Source organism: Brachypodium distachyon, chromosome 4 (genome assembly GCF_000005505.3).
Source record: "Brachypodium distachyon strain Bd21 chromosome 4, Brachypodium_distachyon_v3.0, whole genome shotgun sequence".
NCBI lineage: Eukaryota > Viridiplantae > Streptophyta > Magnoliopsida > Poales > Poaceae > Brachypodium > Brachypodium distachyon.
The window spans coordinates 41916187-41938287 of record NC_016134.3 but is presented as its reverse complement, the minus strand read 5'-3'; the positions used below and the strand labels follow the sequence as shown (position 1 = coordinate 41938287).

At 47.3% G+C, this 22101-nt stretch overlaps 2 protein-coding genes across 2 annotated transcripts; one reads left to right on the top strand and one right to left on the bottom strand.

Moving 5' to 3' along the window:
• Positions 1-9408: 9408 nt before the first annotated feature.
• Positions 9409-10875, bottom strand: LOC100842801 (ornithine decarboxylase). The gene has a single exon (XM_003578511.4). The coding sequence runs from the start codon at positions 10807-10809 to the stop codon at positions 9574-9576; it is 1236 nt and encodes a 411-aa protein (XP_003578559.1). The 5' UTR covers positions 10810-10875; the 3' UTR covers positions 9409-9573.
• Positions 10876-16343: 5468 nt separating this feature from the next.
• On the top strand, positions 16344-18214 carry LOC100842493 (putrescine hydroxycinnamoyltransferase 3). The gene has a single exon (XM_003578510.4). It carries the CDS (start codon positions 16524-16526, stop codon positions 17832-17834), a length of 1311 nt encoding a protein of 436 aa, XP_003578558.1. The 5' UTR covers positions 16344-16523; the 3' UTR covers positions 17835-18214.
• Positions 18215-22101: the final 3887 nt, after the last annotated feature.

The following is a 22101-nucleotide window of genomic DNA, read 5'->3' as shown; positions in this document are numbered from 1 at the left end:
GATATCCTTCCACCAGGGCAGCTAAACGAATCGGGTTTGTGCTTCCCAACTCAACTCTGTCAACTACGGTACTGCAGGGCTCGTGAATTACGATCCCACTCAATGCACCATGAAACTAGGTTTTGGACTGAAAAATTCAGTGAAAAAAAATCATTATAATGCTGCCGTACGAAAACAATCATACACAGAACACTTTTGATTGAGTAGAATGTCGAACTAGAATAGGAGCTCAGCAAAGTTGCCTTATCTTTTTTCTTTCTTTAATCTGCTCTGCACTGTGCACTTCCCTCTGAAAACAAGTGCTTGCCCGACCGATGTCTTGGCCCCGAAAAATAAAAACTGGCGTTGCTTGGGCGTGTGTGAACAGATTGCTTTCTTTTTCATACCAAGAACGTGCTTCTTGTTCCTAGCTAGACCTTGAACGTTCCGGACAAAACAAGATACAGTAGGGTTTTTTTCTTTAATGAAAAAACAATAAATGATACCCCCGTTTCAAGATGTACATGCAAGCGATTGTTGACTGTTGAAGCACCACACGACCGTTTGATTCCCGGCCAGTTATGTATTCCTCTGATACATATTAGTTGTCTCAAAATTGTCCAAATATGAATGTATCTGTGTCTAAAGATGTCTACGTACATGTACTAATATTTCGACAACTAATATGGATTAGAGGGAGTAGCGGCGTACGTGTACGTACGTGAACACGCCAGTCACTGTCAGCTAAACCAGTTTTAATTGAGGTTCTAACCATGGCTTCACTATACTACCCAGTGCCCTGATCTTGAAGGTTCTGGCGATCGATCGGTCGATGGCTGCCGGCCGGGGTTCACACGACACGAGATGGTGCTAATTAACACGTTGGGACCCCAGGTGCAAAGCTACCATTCATATCTGTTCTCTTCATCCTTCCGAGTTCCGACGGCGGTAGATCGAGAGGATCAACCTTTTGGAATTTCGATCGATGGATCGGGATCACCGGTTTCGCTTTGTGGTAGGTGGCTTATCCAATACCCATCCTGAAAAGATAGGCAGTGTCCATGATCCAGAGAATACACATAGTGGACTGGAGATAAGTACTACAATGATCCCTTCTGACTTTCTGAACTGTCATCGTTCCTCTGCTTGCGTGTTGGCGAGTGGCGCGGCTGTCTTAATCTCTCCACCGTTTTTGCATTGGATTTTGGTGGCGGTCAATTCGTCGATAGATCCGGTGTGTGTTCAGAGTTCAAACTCGTCAAAGTCCGCGTGTATAATTACCATTTGCACCTCGGCTGTGGTTGTCGACGCGCCTGGACTCGTCGAACCAGTATCATCGAAAGCATATGCGCCGGCCGATGGTTAATTTCAACCTTGTTTGGTGCCTAGTCTACAGCAGCTCGATTTCGATCTCGAACATATCGCGCCGCAGCAATGGAAAAGGTCTTGCAAGTGTTGAAACAAACAAGAAACTACTAGGTCCCCGAAATGGATCGTCGGCAGAGGAAACAAAATCTGAAACGAGATCGTGTGTACGTGTGTCAACCTTGTCCTTGGCAGGAGTAGCCAGCTAGCTAAGGTGGAGTTATAGACGGAGCACTCGCAAAAGCCCCGAGTACATCTGCCAATGTGCAAGTGTGCGAGGAGATTTGTTGGAAATCCACGCCTCGTGATGTTGTTCTCCGTAATCTTGTACGAGCATTCAGCATCGTGATCGCTTCCTCGTTCCGCCGAGTCCCTCGATTGTTGTAGGTGCGCTTGACATGTGCCCCGGTTGCGAGGAGGTAACGTCGAAACCCCGAGGGTTGGCTCGGCCGGCTCGGTCCTCTTTTGGTTTTTGACCTTTTCTTTCTTTCTTTTTATTGAGAGGGCCTTTTTTTCTTTCCTTTCGAGGAAGGTTTTTGAGCAGGCTTGGTCTGAGCTATTTGGAGCAAACAATCGGGCCACGTGCCTGTACCTTGGTGGCCATGGGTGGGCCAGCTGAACCAAACTCGTCTCCGTACGAGGACCGGTCTCTGTATCTGGTCTGGCCCAAAACGAGCCATCTTTAATACAGAAACCGGTCCAGATGATGGCAGTGTGACTGATGTAAAATCTCACCTGGGCGGAAAAGTAAAAGTTTGATACTCCCTCCGTCTAACAATGTTTCAATTTTGATTAAATTTAAATGCATCTATACACTAAATCATATTTAGATACATCTAAATTTTGAAAAACTTGAGATATCTTTTGTTGTACGGAGAGATTATCAATTATTTCAAAAGGAAAAGAAAATCATTATCTAAGGGGCCTTTGTGTCTAGATGATGCATACGACTAAAATTGTTACAAGTATAGATCAAGACCGAAACCTGGAATGCTTATTGGTAAAGCCAAGTCACTGGAAACATGGTTGTAAATTAAGCTCAGAACTTGCAAGTCAAACACGTGCTTTTTTTTTTCTTCGAGAAACACAGTACAAACGTAAACGCTCACAACACGCGCGAACACTCACATCTATGAGCGCACACATGCACTCCTCATTCTGAACACCTCTGAAAAACTGAGCCAACAGATTTTAAAAGAATGAAGAAGTCACCGCATGCGGCTCACCACTTGAAGTTTAACAAGTCTAACCGAGTTTACGTTTGAATGACCCATGAATCCAATGCCAGCCCATATCCCTTCCTGGGGGCCCATGGCCCATCGACCTGCTTGAATTTTATATATCTTTTAGATATGATACACATTCATTTTTCTTAACTGGTGGGCCGACCTTGAATTTTAACCCTTTATCCTAACGAGCCAAGTCGAGACTGACAAGTTCTATCAAGTTGAGCCGAACGACTCGTCATCCTCCCCTGCCTATCAAGTTGTTTCGATTATTCTCAAAAAAAAAGTTGTTTCGATCTTCGAAAGCAACAAGTCAAATGTCCGGTTATGATTTTCATCTTAATTAAAAGGCATTCAGCCAACAAAATCTTGACACAATTGACTCCAAAAACAATGCCTTCAACAAGAAAACAATGTACGTATGTATTTAGTTGTTGGACCCAAGCAAAAAAGTACACATCATGGGTTTTCATCTTGCAAAACGATGATGAATACAGCAAAATCTGTCAAGAACTCGCAACACCATGTTACTACTCCCTCCGTTCATTCCAAAATACACCACGCATAGATCTTTTTAAAAAATTTCACAAAACAGCTCGTTTTTTATTTGATTCCACTACTACAAAAACTCTCATCAGTAACGGTTGAAAATGGCTGTCAGTAACGGGCAGGCCGCCCGTCACTAATGTGCAACGCATCAGTGGCGGTCGTTCCTTAGGAACCGACACTGATGATGTTTCAGCGTAATTAAAAAAAAGCTCACGGCTAGCATATAGACATGATTTTTTTTTGTCCCAATTGCATACAGTACAAACTAAAAATCGTCGCATTTGGAACACAATTAGCAATCAAAAATTGCATTGCATGCAGTCACAACAGAACACAATTAGCAATCAAATATTACATCCCATGAATTCACAACAAAGAAACACAATTAAAAATAAAAATAACATCGTCGCATGGATTCACCGCAACCACTGGATCCCAGAGCCGCCGCACGCACCAGGCCGCGCCATCTTCCTTCGATACAGGGCGGGGCGGGGAGTTGGCTCCCCATGGCGGCGCTCACCTCGTCTGCAGCCATGGCGGCGGCGGCTACCTCCTTAACTGCATGAGATTGAAAGAGGGAGAGAACACAGAGTGCTGAGAGAGGGAGAGTGGAAGAAAACCGAGAGTGAAGATGGGGAGAGAAACTTACGATGGAGAAGGCCGGTGGCTGTCGATCTGCAGAGGAGAGAAGAGAAGTGTCAGGGGGATGACCCCGGGTAGGGTCATGACGACACGCTCTAACCGAGATGACGAAGGCAAAGCCGGCATGGTCAAGTATGCCGGCATCGTAAAGCCAAGTTAACACTAAGCCGGCATACCGGGTATATGCCGGTATGACTATCTTATATGAGTTTGCAGGATAAGGACAAGCCCCTTGATCTCGCCCGTGCCAAGATTCTTCAACGGTCTTATCCTGACCACGCGGCGCAAAGAAAAGCAGCGTCATCATTATTGCGGGAAAAGCAGTCGCCGCTTACGTAGCGGTGCCAGGCGACAGCACAAAAGAAGCACCGAAAGAGAATCTCTGATGGAAGCTGGGAGAGGTCAACAGTACTTGTTGCAGGGTGCCAAGAAAAGTAAAGTCGTCTTGTCCCCTGCGGTGCCACCCGGAGGGAACCAAGCCGCGTGCCCGGCGGGGCCCAAGGAAGCTGACGTTTGTACTCGGCCCACATGTCAGTGTGACATGGGCGGCCTATAAATAGAGCACTATCCCTCTGTGGAGAGGGAGAGGGAGCACTTAGTCATTTAGGGTTTCCCCTTCTTCTTCTTCTTCTTCTTCTTCTTCTTGTTCTTCTTCTTCTTCTTCTTCTTCTTCTTCTTCTTCTTCTTCTTCCTCAAGAATACAGCTCAAGGAGCGCCATTGTAAGAGCTTGTCTATCTCGGCTAATACAAAAAAATAGGAGTAGGAGTCTTACCTCGGCAAGAGGGATCCGAACCTGGGTAAATCACGGTGTGCTTGTGTGTTTGTGCGTGTTTCCCTTCACGTCCTCCCTCCTCCAGTTCCTCCTTCATCCATCGGCCCCAAGTTAAGCCATCCTATGGCATTTGCCGTGACACCACCACGACAAGAAGGGCGGCTCAGATCCGGTGGCTCTTGTTGGAGAAGGCCATTGGCCGACTTCTGCTCCTCCAGGCGCCACGCTCCGCCGCTGCTCCAGTGGTCGGCCGGAGTCGCCCGCGGCCAGATCCAGAGGCGTCACTGCTCTTTGCCGGCATGGTGACGTCCACGGAAGGTCCCGGTTCCAAGGGGACTTGGGAGATGGAGTCCGGCCAGAAGTGAGAGAGGAGAGGGGTGGAGGCGGGTTGAGATGGTGGCGGCTCGGGAGGGAGGAGAAGGGGCGCTGGCTCGGGGGAGGGAGGAGAGAGGGGCGACGCGATGGAGAAGGGGAGGCACGGGGGAGGGAGGAGAGAGGGCGGCGGCTGGGGAGGATTGGGGAGATGAACTGATTTTTATAGGTGTGTCCAGAACGTCAAGTGGCGGGCAGGGCAAAAAGACCCGCCACTGATGGACTAAATATTATTCTTTTGCATTTGAAAAGTAAAAAAAATAAAAAAATAAGCCAAACATATGTAAACATCTTTGACAATATTGTTTGGCATAACAACATGCACCTCTGTGCAAGAAATGGATACATTATCTTGAACCATGACATATAAATGTGCGTGACATTGATCGTTTGGCTTAAAACTTGAAGTTCTACTATAGGAAATAACAAATTTGTACTACATAGTTCATTTTTCGAATGTTAACATATGATATTATTGTTCCATCATGTTAAGCAACAAAAAATAAGACTTTAGCAAAAAAAAATCACATTTTTCTGATTTTTTATGAATGAATTATGATTATTTCAATCTTCAAAGGTCTCCATGTGTCATCAGTGGCAGGCCTAGATGAAAAGACGGCCACTAATGTGTGTTTGTGTGAATTTTGTTATTTTTGACATTGAACTATTAGTCTCCTCATCAGTGGCGGGCGTAGCATGCCCGTCAGTGACGGGTGAGCACGCGACCGTCATTAGACGGGCGTGGTATGTCGATTACCGATGATGGTCATGAGTGACGGGCGCAAAAGGTCCGTCACTGATGACTCGTCACTGTAACATCCCAATTTTCAAAATTCTTCATATGCATTGCATATCATAAGCATCATGTCACCCCCTTGCATTTGATCACTTTCAAAACCCTAAAGTTTGCCCAGAAAACCCTTTTGCAAAAATGCTTTTATTTGATTTTGGGCTTTGATCTTGCTCTTGAGTATTTGCATTTTTAACCCATGAGGGTATTGTGGTAAAAAGGGATTTAATGCATATATAGAGCTATCTCATAAATTGGCTTTTGAAAGTATTTTGAAAAAAATAATTTGATTCGATAGCCTAAGGGCCCTAAAAGCCATTTTATAGGCAAATATATTTTTAAATATTTTATTTTGAGAAAATTCTTGCTCCAAAAGTTAGATCATATGAAAATGTGATTTTACAAACTTTTTTGCATTTTATTTGGAGTGATTTGGAGCTCCGAATCAATTTTGAGGTTCAAAAACAGAAAATAGTTAAAAGAAAAGGAAAAACCGAGGAAAACCGCCGAACCAGCCGAACCGGACCGAACCGGCCGAACCGGACCGGACCGGCTCCGCCCCGCCCGAGCCGCCCGCTCTCACTGATCGGTGGGACCCACGCGTCATCTTCAACCTCCGTCCAAAAATTCCGCCCACGCACGCCCGCGAACTGCCCACGATTCCGTTCCGATTTCTTCGCGCACGAACCACCAAATTCGAAACCCCGCGCGTCATATCGAAGCCTCCGAACTCCTCTACCCTTCCCCCAAACCCCACGTCCAATTTCGCATCGGTTAGTGATTAATTTCTCGACGGAGTTCGTAGCTGCCATCGCCGTTCTTCGCGTTTTTCCGCCGTTCCGGTGAGGTTCTCTCCGCGCCACCCCCCTAGCCTCTCTCCTCTCCCCGTCCCGAACGCTGTGCGCTCGCCTTGGTGTTTGGCCGCCGCCGCCGCGCTCCGTTCCGTCCGCCGTTTTCCCCGGCGTCGGCCGCCGCCCGCCGCCCGTCCGTGCGCCGCCTCCGCCTCCCGCTCCGCCTGTATAGAAGGCCGCGCCCACGCCGCCGCCCGCGCCCGCAAGCCCGCCCTGCGCCCCCCGCGCGCCCCCTCTGCGAAGGCCGCGCCCGCGCCACCCCGCGCCGTCCGCGCGCTCCCGCGCCCCGCGCCGCCCGAACCGCCCGCCCGCGCCGCGCCGCCGCCGGCAAGCTCGTCCGCCTGCCGGAACCCTAGACCGGGCCAGTCAGGTTTCGCCACGTGGCGGGATTTTGTTTTTATTTTATTTTATTTTAATTCGGCCGATTTGGATAAGGCACTTTTGCAGAAAAGCCCTTGTAACTTCAAAGCATCATATCTTTCAAACCGTCTGTCCAAAAATTGTGTTCCGCACCTTTCTGGAATCGTCACAACGTGTAGAATATTTTGGCACTGTTTAATTTCAGTTTTGAATAACTTAGACAGTAGCTATTTACAGAATGGTTGAATATGGTTTAAATTTCAAATGAATTGTTTCAAAATAGTTTTGAGCATGTTAGCTTGCTATAAAATTATTTAAACTTGTTCTCGGTCCATTAGGACCATATAAGGAATTATTTTGTGTATAATCATGGCATACAAGTTAAATATTGCTCTATGTTACAAAAGCCGCACAATTTTTTGTTTTAAACCCTATCCATGTTTCTTGCATATTAATTACCACTTTGATGTTGTATAATCTGTCCAAACCATTTGAAAAACTTTTCAAAACAGAAACGAAGCTTCTTACCTTAGAAGTAACCTTTGTGTGCATCAGCATAGCATATGCATCATGGCATGGTTTTTGTATTGAATGTTGTGTTTATTGTGTGTGTTCCTTTTATTTTAGATTGTGTGGAGTGTAATCATTGTTGTTGCGAAGAGTGCGAGAACTACCACAACCTTGGACAAGGCAAGTTCACTTTGATCATTCTCCTAAATATTTTTCCTATGCACTAGATGTTTTATTAGATGCATCAGGAATATTACTCGTACTTCTATGCTAGCTATAAATCCCAGGCAGTATAGTTTACCCTCACCATTACCTTGCTACCAGAATTGCCATCGATTGTAGTTGAATGCTAGGCTATGGTAGTATCGTGGGGGAAATAACTACATAATGATATTGTTATGCCTTTGGCGATATGAAATGTTTTGTTAGAAATAAGGCAAAACAATTAATTTAATGAACCGTCCTGGGTGGGCAGCTTTGAAGATTTTGAGGATTAGCGACGTCAGGTCCATTTCTATGGGTCCCTCTGAGTCGAGTTCCTGTGGATTCAGGAATGGATCGTCCATGGACGTCGCTTCCGTAGATTCGGGGAGCGCCTACGTTGCAAATGTGGAATGCCACCTGGGGTAACCGAGACAGGACTAGTTTCCTATTTAGAAGCTTCTAGTACAACCACAATGCTATATGGGCTCTGGCGAGACAAGAGTAAGTTGTGTGAACCTAAACCCGAAGAATTGTACTGAGGTAGCCGTGTAGGGGGAGCGTGATTCTCTCGTGGTTTAGGGAATTACCTCTGAAAATCTCGTAATCGATGCCGTTGCTACTCTACCCTGAGGACAGCAAGGGATTAACACGTCGGTTTCTTGTGGGGAATGTGTACAAACTCTCGAGAGCGTCAAAACTAAGTATTTAGCCGTGTCCCCGGCAACGGACAATTTGACCGACTAGATGTGGAGCTGTAAGGAAAGTCTCACTCATTCTAACTTCTTAAATAAAATAGATGGTTGAACAGGGTAGGGGCACTTGATGAATCCACATCAATGTGCTCTACGATAATAGGAGCATGGGTGTGTCTACCCCGTGTCCAATAGTGATAAAATTTTATTTGATTAAAAGATAGGATTCAATAACTAAGCTTTTATGCCAATAGCTTGAACCACACTTTGCCACATTATGCATATATTTGGTAGGCTCTGGTATAACTCCTAATGAATCTTGCCAATACATTCAATGTATTGACCCTAGTGCCTGCATCGTTTAATGATGCAGGAAGCTCCGACGACGAGTAAGATGTACGTTCTGCATGTTTGGGTTACGGGCTTACATTCCAACACGCTCTCACCGTGGTGTTGATGTGCCCTTGTATCTTTCGCTTTCCGCTGCTAAACAGTTGTTTTATTTCCAGCTAACCCGTGAGGTTATGCGAGTTGTAAGTATTTTTTAAATTCTGGATGATACGTTATAATAATGAGACCTTTGTTCTATGATATTACATCTTGAAACTGTGTGTGCTAGTGAGTCGATCCAGGGACTAGCACTAAAGCACAGAGATCGAACCCGTATACGGGAGCGGTCGCTTCAGTCACATATGCACTGTTTTTTAGTATCGTTCCCCCAACATTGATTGTTTACTGAGTAGATTCTTTTGCCTAACTACGAAATGGAGACCGTGCTTCTACCCGTTTTGTCTCGTCACTCATCCTCCTGTCCATCCTCCCATCGCCGCCTCGTTCGTTGCTCCATCATCGACGTTTCCCACATATCCAGCAGACCAGGGGAACAAGTTTTTCTTTTGCTTAGCTACGAAATGTGAGAGCAAGTTATACAGATGACATTGTACAACGTAGAATTTCTCATATCAATAAAGGAGAGAAATTAGTACTTCCGTTCCATATTAAATGATTTTTTATTACATGTATGCAGACGTTTTTAGACATATATATATATATCCATATTTGGGAAAATTTGAATCACTTAATATGGGTAGGGAGTATATTTATTTCGCATTTGATACATAAAACACCCGAATGAAACCAACGAAGCACACAAATCGTTCGCGAGCTTCTTCTACAACTCTTTTGCGTAATAAGCTCATAAAACCAAGAGATCACTAAAACCAATCCACACCATGCACACGTGCCATGTTCTATTTCTAGCTAGCTGGAGTACGCCAAGTACGTCTTTATGTCGGACGTCGAGAATCCGTTGAAGTTGGAGCCGGACGAGGCGGCGTAGGCGCCAATGCCGTCGAACACGAGCCAGTCCCCCACGCTCATCTCCGGCAGCTGGTACTCGCTCACCACCTTGTCCCGAGAGTCGCACGTCGGCCCGAACACCGTCGAGGCGTAAGTCCTTTCGCCGGGGCACGGGCCGGCGAGCGGCCTCGGCCGCGGCACGTAGCCGGCAACGATCATGCAGCTGAGCGAGCCGTACAGACCGTCATCGATCCAGTACTCCCGCGCCTCGCCGCGCGTGCGCTTCCCGATGACGCGCGCCGCGAGCGTAAATGCGGTCTCCGCGAAGTACCGCCCCGGCTCGCCGATCACCTCCACGCACGGGAGCTCGCCAAAGTGCTGCGCCAGCGCGTCGTTGATGACCGCCGCCGCCTCGTCGAACGTGGCACCGGCCATGAAGCCGCCGCCGATGTCGAGCACGCGCATGGGCGGCATGCCGAGGGCGGCGGCCGCATCGAATGCCGCGCGCGCGGCCTCGATGGCGCCACGATAGACATCGGTGCACGAAGCACCGAAGCCGACGTGGAAGGAGACGCCGGCGACTTTGAGGCCCGCGCGCCGGGCGGCGCGCAGAAGCGGCACGACCTCGTCCTCCTGCGCCCCGTACTTGGTGCCGAGGTCGACCTTGGCGTCGGCGTTGTCGGGGCCCTTGATGCGGAGGATGAGATCGCAGCCCGGGTGGCAGCGCTTGACCTTGGCCACCTCCTCCTCGGTGTCGTAGGTGGTGAGGTTGACGCCGACGGACGCCGCGTACTCGATGTGCGCCTCGGGCTTGCACGGGTTGGCGTACACGACGCTCCCGGGCTTGACGCCGAGAGCGAGGACGGCCTCGATTTCTCTGCGGCTGGCGCAGTCGAATCCGGCGCCGAGCGCGGCCAGCGCGCCGAGGAGCGCAGGCTCCGGGTTGCACTTGACGGCGTAGAAGGGGCGCACGCCGGCGAGCGCGCGGCGCCAGCCGCTGTACAGATCGACGACCCTGGCGAGGTCGAAGACGAAGAAGGCGCTCCGGGCGGTGCCGGCCGGGGCAGAGATGGAGCGCATGAGGCCGGCGACGGCGCCGTCCTTGTCCTTGGGCGCGTCCCGCTTGAACGCGAGCACTTTCCTGTCCTTCACCCCGGGCGCCATGAGCACGGCCTGCATGGGGCTGCCTCCAACCATGTCGATGTAGATGATCTGTTTAGCTCCGGATATGATGCCCAACGATCAAATGCTGACTGAACCCAAACGGTGTGGCTAGCTAGGTTGGCGCTGTGGCTTGATGCCAGCATTCGATCGAGATCAGACACATAATATACATGGGCTCGTATTCGTATATAGCTACTCCTATGCATGCTTGAACTATTAATCAAGGGTGCCAAAATTGAAGGTATACAAATATAAATAGAGCGACCGCCCCCGACGTGCCATTAATTTCCTACACGTAAACGAGCGGACGTCTCACGTGGATCAAAAGCGGGGGAGAGAAAGAAACACAGGAAGGTTGGGTAGCAGCGAGCTAGCATTGTCGAGCAAACCAGCTGGGCGAGCACCGGCCAGCTCGACGATCTGCCAACCCGGTCTGCCCGAACAAGACGATGCTCGTTCAGAAATCAGAACCTCAGCATGGAAAGCGCGCGCTCGCCCAGCTCGACGCTCTGCCAACCCGGTCTGCCCGAACAAGACGAAGCTAGTTCAGAACCTCAGCATGGAAAGTTGGCGCAACCGCCAACCGGAGTGACCTACGTGTGAGCTGGCTCGAGGCAGTCGGGGCCGGCGAGGAACGACGGGCCATGAAAGAAAGAGAGCGACCGCTGAGCCCGGCTTGTTGACGAGCTGCATATAGCATTATCCAGTCGAGGGGGGCGGCGGCCATGGCCGTCGATCGGCGGAAGAATAGCCTGCGGGAACGAGCAAGAGCAAAGCAGGGGGGCGCGTTGTGGTTAAGCGGATCTTCGGACGAGATTTAGGATGAGACGTCGGTATTGTCACGCCCAACATCAACGAGGAGTCGAGGATGCGGCATGGGTGTAGATGCCGGCCCAGAAACTAAGTGGCTGGTGAACAATCAGTGCTGGCCCAATAAAATCCGTGTTGGAGATGCAGCAATGTCAGCCTGAGAGTTCTAGATGCCGGCCCAATAAACTTTATTTTTTGCGGATGCCACCCTAATAAACTTACTTCTTTACTTGGACGTCACTAGCGCGCGCGAACACTCTCTGACACACGGAACGGTAGCATGCGTGAGTAATTTACATGCAAATAGTACAGCATTTTGTAGTAACGAATTTCAAAATATTTTCTCTCTCAAACGGTGTATTTGGTTTATGATCCGTCTTCGCCGTTGGAGTTGTCTCGATGAGTTCTTCAAAACTAGATTTATATTTGACAAACTTTTTTTTGGCTTAAAAGTTACCCTCAAAGAACTAATGAAGTCACCACCTTATAACCCGTGAAGTTACCCCATAACGAAACACAAATAACCATGTGCCTCCATTCGTCTTGGTAAAAAATCTAGCACCTACCGCTGCATCCCGCATCTCCTCCACTCCAATCGAGATACCACCTCCATTTGAAATGACTCACACAAACTCATCTCCTTGTCGTCCATACTGTACACAAATTGCCACTCCCATAATGCATATAAATTGCCATCCTTTGATGAACATAAAATTGGCATCCCTAACGCACACAAATTGCCACCTTCGACGAAAACAAATTGCCACTCATAATGCACGCTGATTGCCATCTCTTTGAACACAAATTGGCATCCTAATGTAGACAAACTGTCACCTCTAATGAACATAAATTGCCAACCCTAATGCCGATAAATTGCCACCCTAAGGACCACATTTAAACATTGTACGTCCATCCATTTCGGTCAAAATCTAGCACACACCGCTCGCTCCACCAGATTGATTCCGTCGTCATGACCCTGGTCTTGTCCGGGTGTAGTGAGTGTGCAGAGCTCCAGCCCGGTGCAAGCCTTGCGGGAGAGGCACCACCGCTCAATCCACCCATCGATTACAATTTGTGTACAAACAGCCTGTTTCGCCATCCGATAATATGTAAAGTCACCACCCAATAATATATGAAGTTGCCACCCTACTAGTAACATAATACCACGTGTCAATTATATATAAAATACGGTGGCGATTTTGGTTTCAATGGTACCATCCAATAATATGTAAATCACCACCCAATAATATATGATGCTGCCCTATTAGTAATAAATTACCTCGTCATAACTTCATATGGTGGTGATTTGTGCATCAAAGTTGCCACGTGGTAAAGTTGCCACCCAATATATATATGAAATAGTGTTGTGTTAGGAAAAGATTAGCGCATGTTAACTTTTCTTAAACAAGTGTGGTAATTTGTGCATTACCGCAGGGTAACAGAAGGGTCAAATAAATTTTCGACAAAATATATATGAGAGATATCTACTTTTGAAACTCTCATCGATACAAAGTTAACGGTAAAAACGGATTGTGGGGAATCGGACAAACGTTTTAATCTACAAAACATTTTGAGTTTCAAAAAAACTACTAAAAAAAAGTACATGAAGAGAGCATGCATGCTGCTGTATCAAAACAAGTGCATGCATGGGTCGTGCCCTTCCGGATTAGCAAAAGCAAAAAGAAATTGCATGCATGCAGGACATAGCGCAGCAGGCGGCAGGCGGCGCTCGAGCGCGTCGCGCAGCCGAACAAACGCGCGAACGTGCGAGGCAATATATTTTCCCTTTTTTGAAAGGGGAATAAACTTACTGGCTGGTGAACCAACATGACTTGTTTGTCTGGTCTTGTTGCGTCGGTCACCGCGTGAAGCAAAATTAAAATTGACCCTGGAACTTGCCGAGATCGGGCATGGTTGTCAATCTTAAGAGGTTTTATTTTTTTAGGTTTTGTCTTAGGATTATGATGTACCAGCAAATATGATTGGAATTGTAACGGGTGATGTGCCCCTCTACTGTCGCGTAGTAAAGCTTTTGCTTTCGCCCAGTGAAAACTATGCTGATTTTTTTTTCCGGAACCTTTAACTAGTATATGGGAGTAGTTAGGTTGGGCAGCCGAAGAAGATTCCTGGCTTCCCGTGTGGATGAATAGGATACGACGGGCGTAGTTGGACGTGATCGAGTGTCACATGCAAGCAGAATGAGTCTTGGACTCTTGGACTCTTTGGGTCGTGGTCAATGGATATTTCAAGTCTGCCCTGCGTAGAGATTTTCCTCTGTTCAGTTTTTCGGACGTTGATATTCTTTTTCCAGGAAGCAATTACCATTGACATGACTTGAGATTGTTGGGTCCCCAACAAGCACTCCCAGTTACCTATTGACTTATTGGGTCCTCAACACATGCATTCCTAGTTTGTCTGCCCGGTGTGGCTGCATGTGCATGTGACTGTATGAAGCGCGGACCACTTCTGTCTTGGCTTTTTGGTTCGTTTCTTGTGTCTATTCTTATCATGTGGTTCCGGCCTTCCGGACATGGTCCTTCCAGAGTTTCATCCAAACTGAAGATGTAATTAATACTGACCCTGCATTTCACTAAGACGTGCTATCTGGCGTGGAAAATTCTACGATTTTGAGTTTAGAGGGGAAACCTGACACTATCGTGCCATTCAACGTTCGTAGACGCAAAACTGTTTGAATCCAGGAGAAGGCGAGGGCCAAAAGTATCATGTTTTGCCAATTGATGGATCAGATGTATACGATTTCGAATTCAGCCATCATCATTTCTAAACTTCATGGCCAATTGAGTAACCAAAAATATATGACGTTTTTCTCGTATGCTTCTCACATTTAAGCCTCAACTTTTAAACAATACCGACCCACGGGGAAGGAGGACTCAAACAGGGGGAGGAGGGGCGCGGGGGGGGGGGGGGGGGGGTTCTCTTCATTTATAGGTAACAGAAGAATAACTAATTAATCAAACAATGAAATATTTCCTAAATGTTTTTTACTCTCTTAGATTTGTAATTATATTTCAATAATCTGTAGGGCACCGATTTATATAAATTAAAGATAACAGGAAGAAAGACTAACTATGTGTCCGGGCATGGAAAATTTTCGGTAGACGACAACTAGATGAAGATACTAATTTGGCGCTGCGTGCGTGCTTTGTGCAGGAGGCAGAAGAATAAACGGGATTGATCGATCGTGGATGCGTGCATTGTGTTTACTAATATCCCTCCATTCAAAAATACAAAATGTTCCAATTATGCACTAAGTCAAACTTATTAAAACTTATTAAAAGTTTGAACAAGTTAATAGAAAAAATCCACCAAAATCTATAATTCTAAATTAGTTTTATAATTTGTGATGATATACATTTTCAATTTTTTATAAACTTAATCAAATTTGAATTATTTTGAATTGTAACAAACCTACAACAACACATAGTACATCCTTGAAGGAACGAAGGTTGCAGCACCGATCGATTACCATTTAACGGCCCAGCTGTACCTGTGCTGTGCACCCAACTGCTGAACTGCCCCAATGATGCCCAAGTTATATAAAGCATGCTTTCCTTTTTCTGGCCCAGCTAGGCTGCCCTTTGCTGTTGAGCTTTAGGGAACTAGATGATGCCCAAGTTATATAAAGCATGCTTTCCTTTTTCTGGCCCAGCTAGGCTGCCCTTTGCTGTTGAGCTTTAGGGAACTAGATGATGCCCACCTTGTTGCGAAATTTTTTAGTTAACATACGTGAGTTTTGAGGAAATTTTTAGTTAAAATGCATGAGTGAAAAGGAGCAAGAAAAGAGTATCCAGTGAAAATGTATAATGTAATTGTATATATGATAGATTATAAATTCTTCAGTTAGTTGAGATAACTCGATGAAAAGTAGCATGTATGCATGTGCAAAAAATATGAGTTTCCAACTAAATAGGTGTGAACAAATTAATGATGTGATGATGTGACATGATTGCATGTTAAGAGAAATCAAGTACTGGGTTTCTCCTACTTAAATACAGAAGATTAGAGGTCAGGACTCAGGAGTAACACATACAACACATGCAAAGTTTTCAATCACCGTAGTCAAGTGCTACCCTCTCTGTTCTTTAAATTAGGGCGTATCTTGGTTTCTTTGACCGAATGTTTGACCTAGTATTACTCCATCGATGTGTGACTTATGTGATACAAATCTTAACTATAAGCAAATACTTTCGAGTACGAATACATATCAATTTTGTTTCACAAAAATTATATATTAATAAACTAATTCTTGATCAAAAATTCGGTCAAGGAAATAATATATGACTTAATTTAAGAAACAGAGGGAGTACACGATCCCACGACTCGACTCATGGCAAGTCTGGACGCCAGCCGAAATCGCTGAAGCGCTTCCCCTTGGTGCCCAGAGGGAACTTGTTCGCGCTCGTGCCCAAAATGAACAGAGATTCTTGAGAAAAATCATGCGTACGTTCCGAACATACGGCTTTCCGGTAGTAGTTCTAGACTCTAGTTGACGGTTTAGACTTGTGACATATTAGCACGTTCGGAGGCAGCTGCCATCATATCGTCGCCATTCAGTCAAACACATGAATGAGAGAGGCGGCCAGGTCAAAGTCACAACTCTAGTTTAAAGAGATTTCACCAAGCAGTAGAATCATCACAGAAAGCAAAGTGGCAGTACTAGTTTAAAGAGATTTCACCAACCCCTTTTGCCGCGCTCCTCACTTCGCGCCCAATATATATAGCGCAACTGGCATCCCGAAACGAGTACAGCACAAAAGGCCCCCAAGCAACCAGCCTAGCTATCGCTACCTCTCTTGCTTGCTTGCTGCAAACCATTAGTACTATACCTCTTTGATTCACGGCACACAGCAGCGAGAGTACACCTTAAGACGTGCGTACTCCGATCCAAGCTCGTGTGCTTGCAAAGTTCCACAGCAATGGAGGTTAAGATTTTGAGCTCGAAGCTGGTAAAGCCTGCGTGCAGTCCCCATGGCGGCGACACCACAGAAACAGAGTACATCCCTCTGTCCATCTTCGACAGGGTGACATTCCAGATGCAGATGGCCATCATCTACGCCTTCGCGCCGCCCGCGCCGTCCACCGCCGCCATCGAGAAGGGCCTTGCCGCCGTCCTGGGCCAGTACCGGGCCTTCGCGGGCCAGCTCGGCGAGTCACCCGACGGCAGCCCGGCCGTGATCCTCAACGACCGGGGCGCGCGGCTCGTGGAGGCGTCGGTGGACGCGGACCTCGTGGACATGGCGCCCGCCAAGCCCACGCCTGAGCTGCTGAAGCTGCACCCGGACCTCGAAGGCGAGCAGCCGCTCGAGGAGGTGGTGCTGCTGCAGCTCACCCGGTTCCGCTGCGGCTCCCTTGCCGTCGGCTTCACCTCTAACCACGTGGTCGCCGACGGCCACGCCACCAGCAACTTCCTCGTGGCGTGGGGCCGCGCCACCAGAGGACTCCCCATGGGCCCGCCCCCCGTGCACCATTACCACGGGCTCTTCAAGCCGCGCTCCTCGCCTCGCGTGGAGCACGACCACCGCCGCAGGGAGTACTACCTGCCGTCGCCCAACGACGTCGTGGGCCACCACGGGGACGCCGCCGACAGCATCGTGATCCACAAGGCCCACTTCACCAAGGACTTCATCGCGGGGCTCCGGGCCAAGGTGTCGGAGGGCCGGGGCCGGCCGTTCAGCCGGTTCGAGGCCATCCTGGCCCACCTGTGGCGCACCATGACGCGCGCGCGCGGGCTCGGCCCCGAAGAGACCTCGGCGATCCGGCTGTCCGTGGACGGGCGGCACCGGCTGGGGAAACCCGCAGAGTACTTCGGCAACATGGTGCTCTGGGCGTTCCCGCGGTCCACGGTGGGCGACCTCCTGAGCCGGCCCCTGAAGCACGCAGCGCAGGTGATCCACGACGAGGTGGCCAGGGTGGACGGCGCCTACTTCCAGTCCTTCGTCGACTTCGCGTGCTCCGGCGCCGTCCAGAAGGAGAAGCTCGCGCCCAGCGCCGTGCTCAAGGACGCGCATTGCCCTGACGTGGAGGTGGACAGCTGGCTCACGTTCCCGTTCTACGAGCTGGACTTCGGGACGGGGAGCCCCAGCTACTTCATGCCGTCCTACTTCCCCACGGAAGGGATGCTCTTCCTGGCGCCGTCCTACATCGGCGACGGCAGCGTCGACGCCTTCGTGCCCGTCTTCCAGCACAACCTCCAGGCGTTCAAAGAATGCTGCTACTCCATGGAGTAGTAGGTGCAGGTTCAGATGGCGCGCGAACTAGGAATCGATCGGCCTGAGAGAAACAGTAGGCTGCAACGTTAATTAATCAAGACGGCGGCGGGAGTACTAGTACGAACTATGTGCCAAGCCAACGCGGCGCGGTTGTTGGATGTCGGGGTCGGTTTGGTTGAGGGGTGGTCGAGCCTTTTTTTTTCCTCTCTTGTTGTGACGCAGTTTGTATATGGCGTCAATCGATTTGATTATTTGAGGTGTGTACTTGATCATTTTCCTTTTGCCTGTGGATGAGCATCTCGATCGGTTGGATCGTGGACATTTTCGTGTTTCATCGTCTTTCGCACATGTACGAATTGCTACATGCATAGTATGTCACGTCTGAGGTTTTCGGTTTACTGCCTTTTCTTTGGCCTCTTTTATGCCCATCTGTGAACCTGAGACTTGTAGAACTGCTGGTATGAAATCGGAGGGGGGGACCTCTCTTTTTTTTAAAAAAAAATGTCACGTCTGAGTGAACGCTGTGGATGCTGCGCCGCTCAATGAAATGCAGCGATCAAAGCTAGCTAGCTGGAAAAAAAATCTCAATGCCCGAAAAACTGGCCACTTAGAAAGGGAGTTTCTATTTCTGCTCTTCTGCGAGATCTATCGATGCCTACTGGCCGACCCGTAAGTTCATTTGTGAGTTGTGACCACCTCCGAAAAGAGAGTGCCTTATGAGTGACATGACCCCTAACACTCGATCCTGCAAGCATGTCACGCTCAGACCCAACAATCCTGAATATACTCTCTACTAGTTGAGTGTCCGTGCGTTGCAACGAAAAAATGAGCATTCTAAAACTTAACAAGAAGAATGACAAACATGAAAAATTGACGCATGGTCATCGTCATCAGATAAGGATACACCACTACTTATGAACATGTACATAGTCCAAGTCATATAATATAATTGTGACAATATGAGAGGAAAAAAAATACAATGGACCAATATACAATCCAAAATTCCACATGAACGATGATTATCGAAGAACTTGGCCATGGACCCTCTTCTCACAATCGTAACTATCACAAAGCATCCATGTTGGAGTACAGAAACAAGTCAAGACACTCGTGTTCTCCAACAAAATTATTGAAAAGAATGCAAAATTAAACACATCAAGACAGCCGTCCATACCTCATCGAATATCCATTTTGTAATGCATGCTCTAGTGTCCTGTGTTAAGAGCAGGAAAGCAATATTAACTTCGCAACATAATGTGTAGTGTCCTTATGGTCTCCCTCAACATCTTCCCTTGAGAGATGTAAGAAAATCATAAATCATCTAATTACTACTGAAAAGTAAAATGTAGAATATACACAAATCAGCCCATTCCCCTTACTCTTATATGCATCATGACTGAGTGATAAGAAATTGCACCGCTACGAAGAGATTTTTTTTTTTTGCTGATACTTACTCTCATCTTGAGAGGAAAAGAGACTTCTTTTTTCTGTTCTGTATCAAACCACAACATTTGAACTCTTCAAAGATTGCCATAGCTCATAACCTGCAACACAAGAAGTATTTGTAGATGATAGATCTATGAACAGAAACAATTGGAGTGTCAATCTAACCATCAAACCTTGATACAATTTGCCTTAAACAATTTTGACTACAGGTAACCTAGGTAACCAGCTATAGTCTTGGTCCTAATTAAGATGGATCGTTATGATAGCTCATCCGACTATTCTAATATATCTCAACTTATACAGATTGTACATAATTTTCAGATTGTTTAGCGAATTAAACTTAAAACATTTATAATAAACATTTCTCTCTAGTGGGTTTAGTTATCAGTACATCGGTGTTATTACGACAATATGGAAAACAGAGCACAGTAGGAGAACCATGTTTGTCTTTTCAATCTGGATGAAGTATATTTTTCATCTCCCAGTCAACATCCATGCCAAAAGAATCATGCAAAGCCGGTAAAAAAAAAAGAATCATGCAAAGAGCAACTAAATGTAATACAGAAAAAAATCATCTGTTGATTCCTCAATTCGCTGCATCATCACAAAAGGAGACAAGCAAATGAATGCCAGGATGGACCGCAGATAGATCATTCAGTAGATGGGATACTTATTTAAGAGATATGCAACAGGATGCCTAACACTAAGATAATGTTCAATATGCAACTGTTGTTACCTTCTACTTTACCAAAAATCGAATAGAAAGTCATTTGATGAACAGAAAATAGTGAAGGAAAAACAAAAAGAGGGAGAAGGGAATGCACAAACCTCTTCAGAATTTGTAAAAATTGATAGCTCCTTCTCAATTAACTCGGCCACTGACTTCACATATCCATCTTCCCTGCATGGATGCCGTTGTATTAGAATTTTAGGCTGTACAGTCAGAAGATGAGATTTCATATGACAAGTCAACTTACTTGACCAAATGCTTTGTTAACTTACTTGACCAGCATATGATGGGTCTATAACAGAGCCAAATATCAGATTTGTAATAGGATCAACAAGACCATATATAATCCCTCAAAAAAGAAAAACAAGATCATATATAACTTCAGCTGATGCATTCACCTAAAAGTGAATCAATAATACTGGATTCAGTTCACATATAACTTCACACATATATCCAATTGGATCAAAATGTATTAACTTTCAAGGATCTATGAAAGCCAGCAATTTTGGATTCTTACTAACATGTAGGAAACAAACTTTGATGGTGGCTATGTATACCCACACCCACTGTAGTTTATATGCAGAAAAAAAAACACGTAAGGAATACCTCCACCAAAGCTATATCATTGCCTCCAGTGATAGACCAGACAATTCCTTTTGCTCTTTCAATGCCAATATCCAGTAGCAGAGACTTCAAGCTCTAGCATCAGCACGTATAGGACTCAACAGACTAATAAAACAAGCAAAAGTGAAAGAGAAAACAATGATACAGATGCTATTGTTTGATTAAATAACTGGATGGAATTGACGCTAGTGAACCATTAGCAATCAGGAAAATACAAACATAAAATGCATGAAAGAGATTGAAATATCAGTTAAAATCAGCCTAATACAGATTTTTCTACTGCATTCCATAAAGCACAAAAGATTACAAAGAGCTAGAGTCTACAAAGAGCCAACAGAAGAAACCATTAAGACACATCTCACACATACTTATCAAAGAATAGTGAAACAAATATTTTTCTACACAAGAGGATGGGGAAGCAGTAATCGAGAACTCACCTTACCACACGATATTGATGCCTCCCACTTCGACGGCGGCAGCCGCCGTCATCGTGGACGTCTCGAGCACCCTCGCCTCAGATGGCGGCATTGGGCACTCGATGCGTTGAGAAGGGGGAGAGCAGGTGGCGTCACGGGGACGCGGCGCGGCGGAGGACGGCTCTCCCACGGCGGCGGCACAACAGCATTGGGCACTCGATGCGTTGAGAAGGGGGAGAGCAGGTGGCGTCACGGGGACACGGCGCGACGGAGGACGGCTCTCCCACGGCGGCGGCACGGTGAGGAGGAGGTGGATCTCGGCCAGGCGGGCGGCGGCCTCGGCGCGCATCTCGGCTTCCTCCTCGCGCTCCTCAGCCTCGCGCCAGTACGAGGAGAAGGCGGATTGGGGCGAGCCGTGTGCGAGGAGGTGGAGGTGGATCTGGGCGGGTGTGTGCGAGGAGGAGGAGGAGACGGCGCTGGCAGAGAGAGATCGGGGTGGTGACGGTGCAAGCAGAGGAGGAGCGCAAGGAGAGGCAGGTGGGTGGCGGCGGCGGCGCGCGGGGTGGGAAGAGCGGCGGCGCGTGGGCAGCGGGCTGGGCGAGACGCGAGAACACGAAAGAGACGTAATTTCTGTGAATTTGAGACGACGAACGAGCCTACGTGCTACCACGGACGCAACTGCAAATTAAACAGTAGTAAAGAAAAAAAACAACCCTGAATATATTCTTAAAAAAAACAAGCCTGAATATATTGTATCCTATTCATCCGCACTAGCAGCCAGCAGGAATCTTATATATTGTATCCTATTCATCGGCACTAGCAGCCAGCAGGAATCTTCTTCTGCTGGCCGACTGGTACGACGGTACGTACTACTAACTCCGTAAGAAAGTTTTAGCACGCACGCGCACATGCAGATCGGGACTGATGGTTCACCACTCACCAGCCGCCGGGGACCTGCGAAAGCATATCCGTTCGTGTCTCCGGTAGCGCGGCCGCACGTATGTGGTCTCGCGTCCGGCCCACACGCCCGACTCATGTCTCCATCAACTGGTACGCAAACTGGTCACGA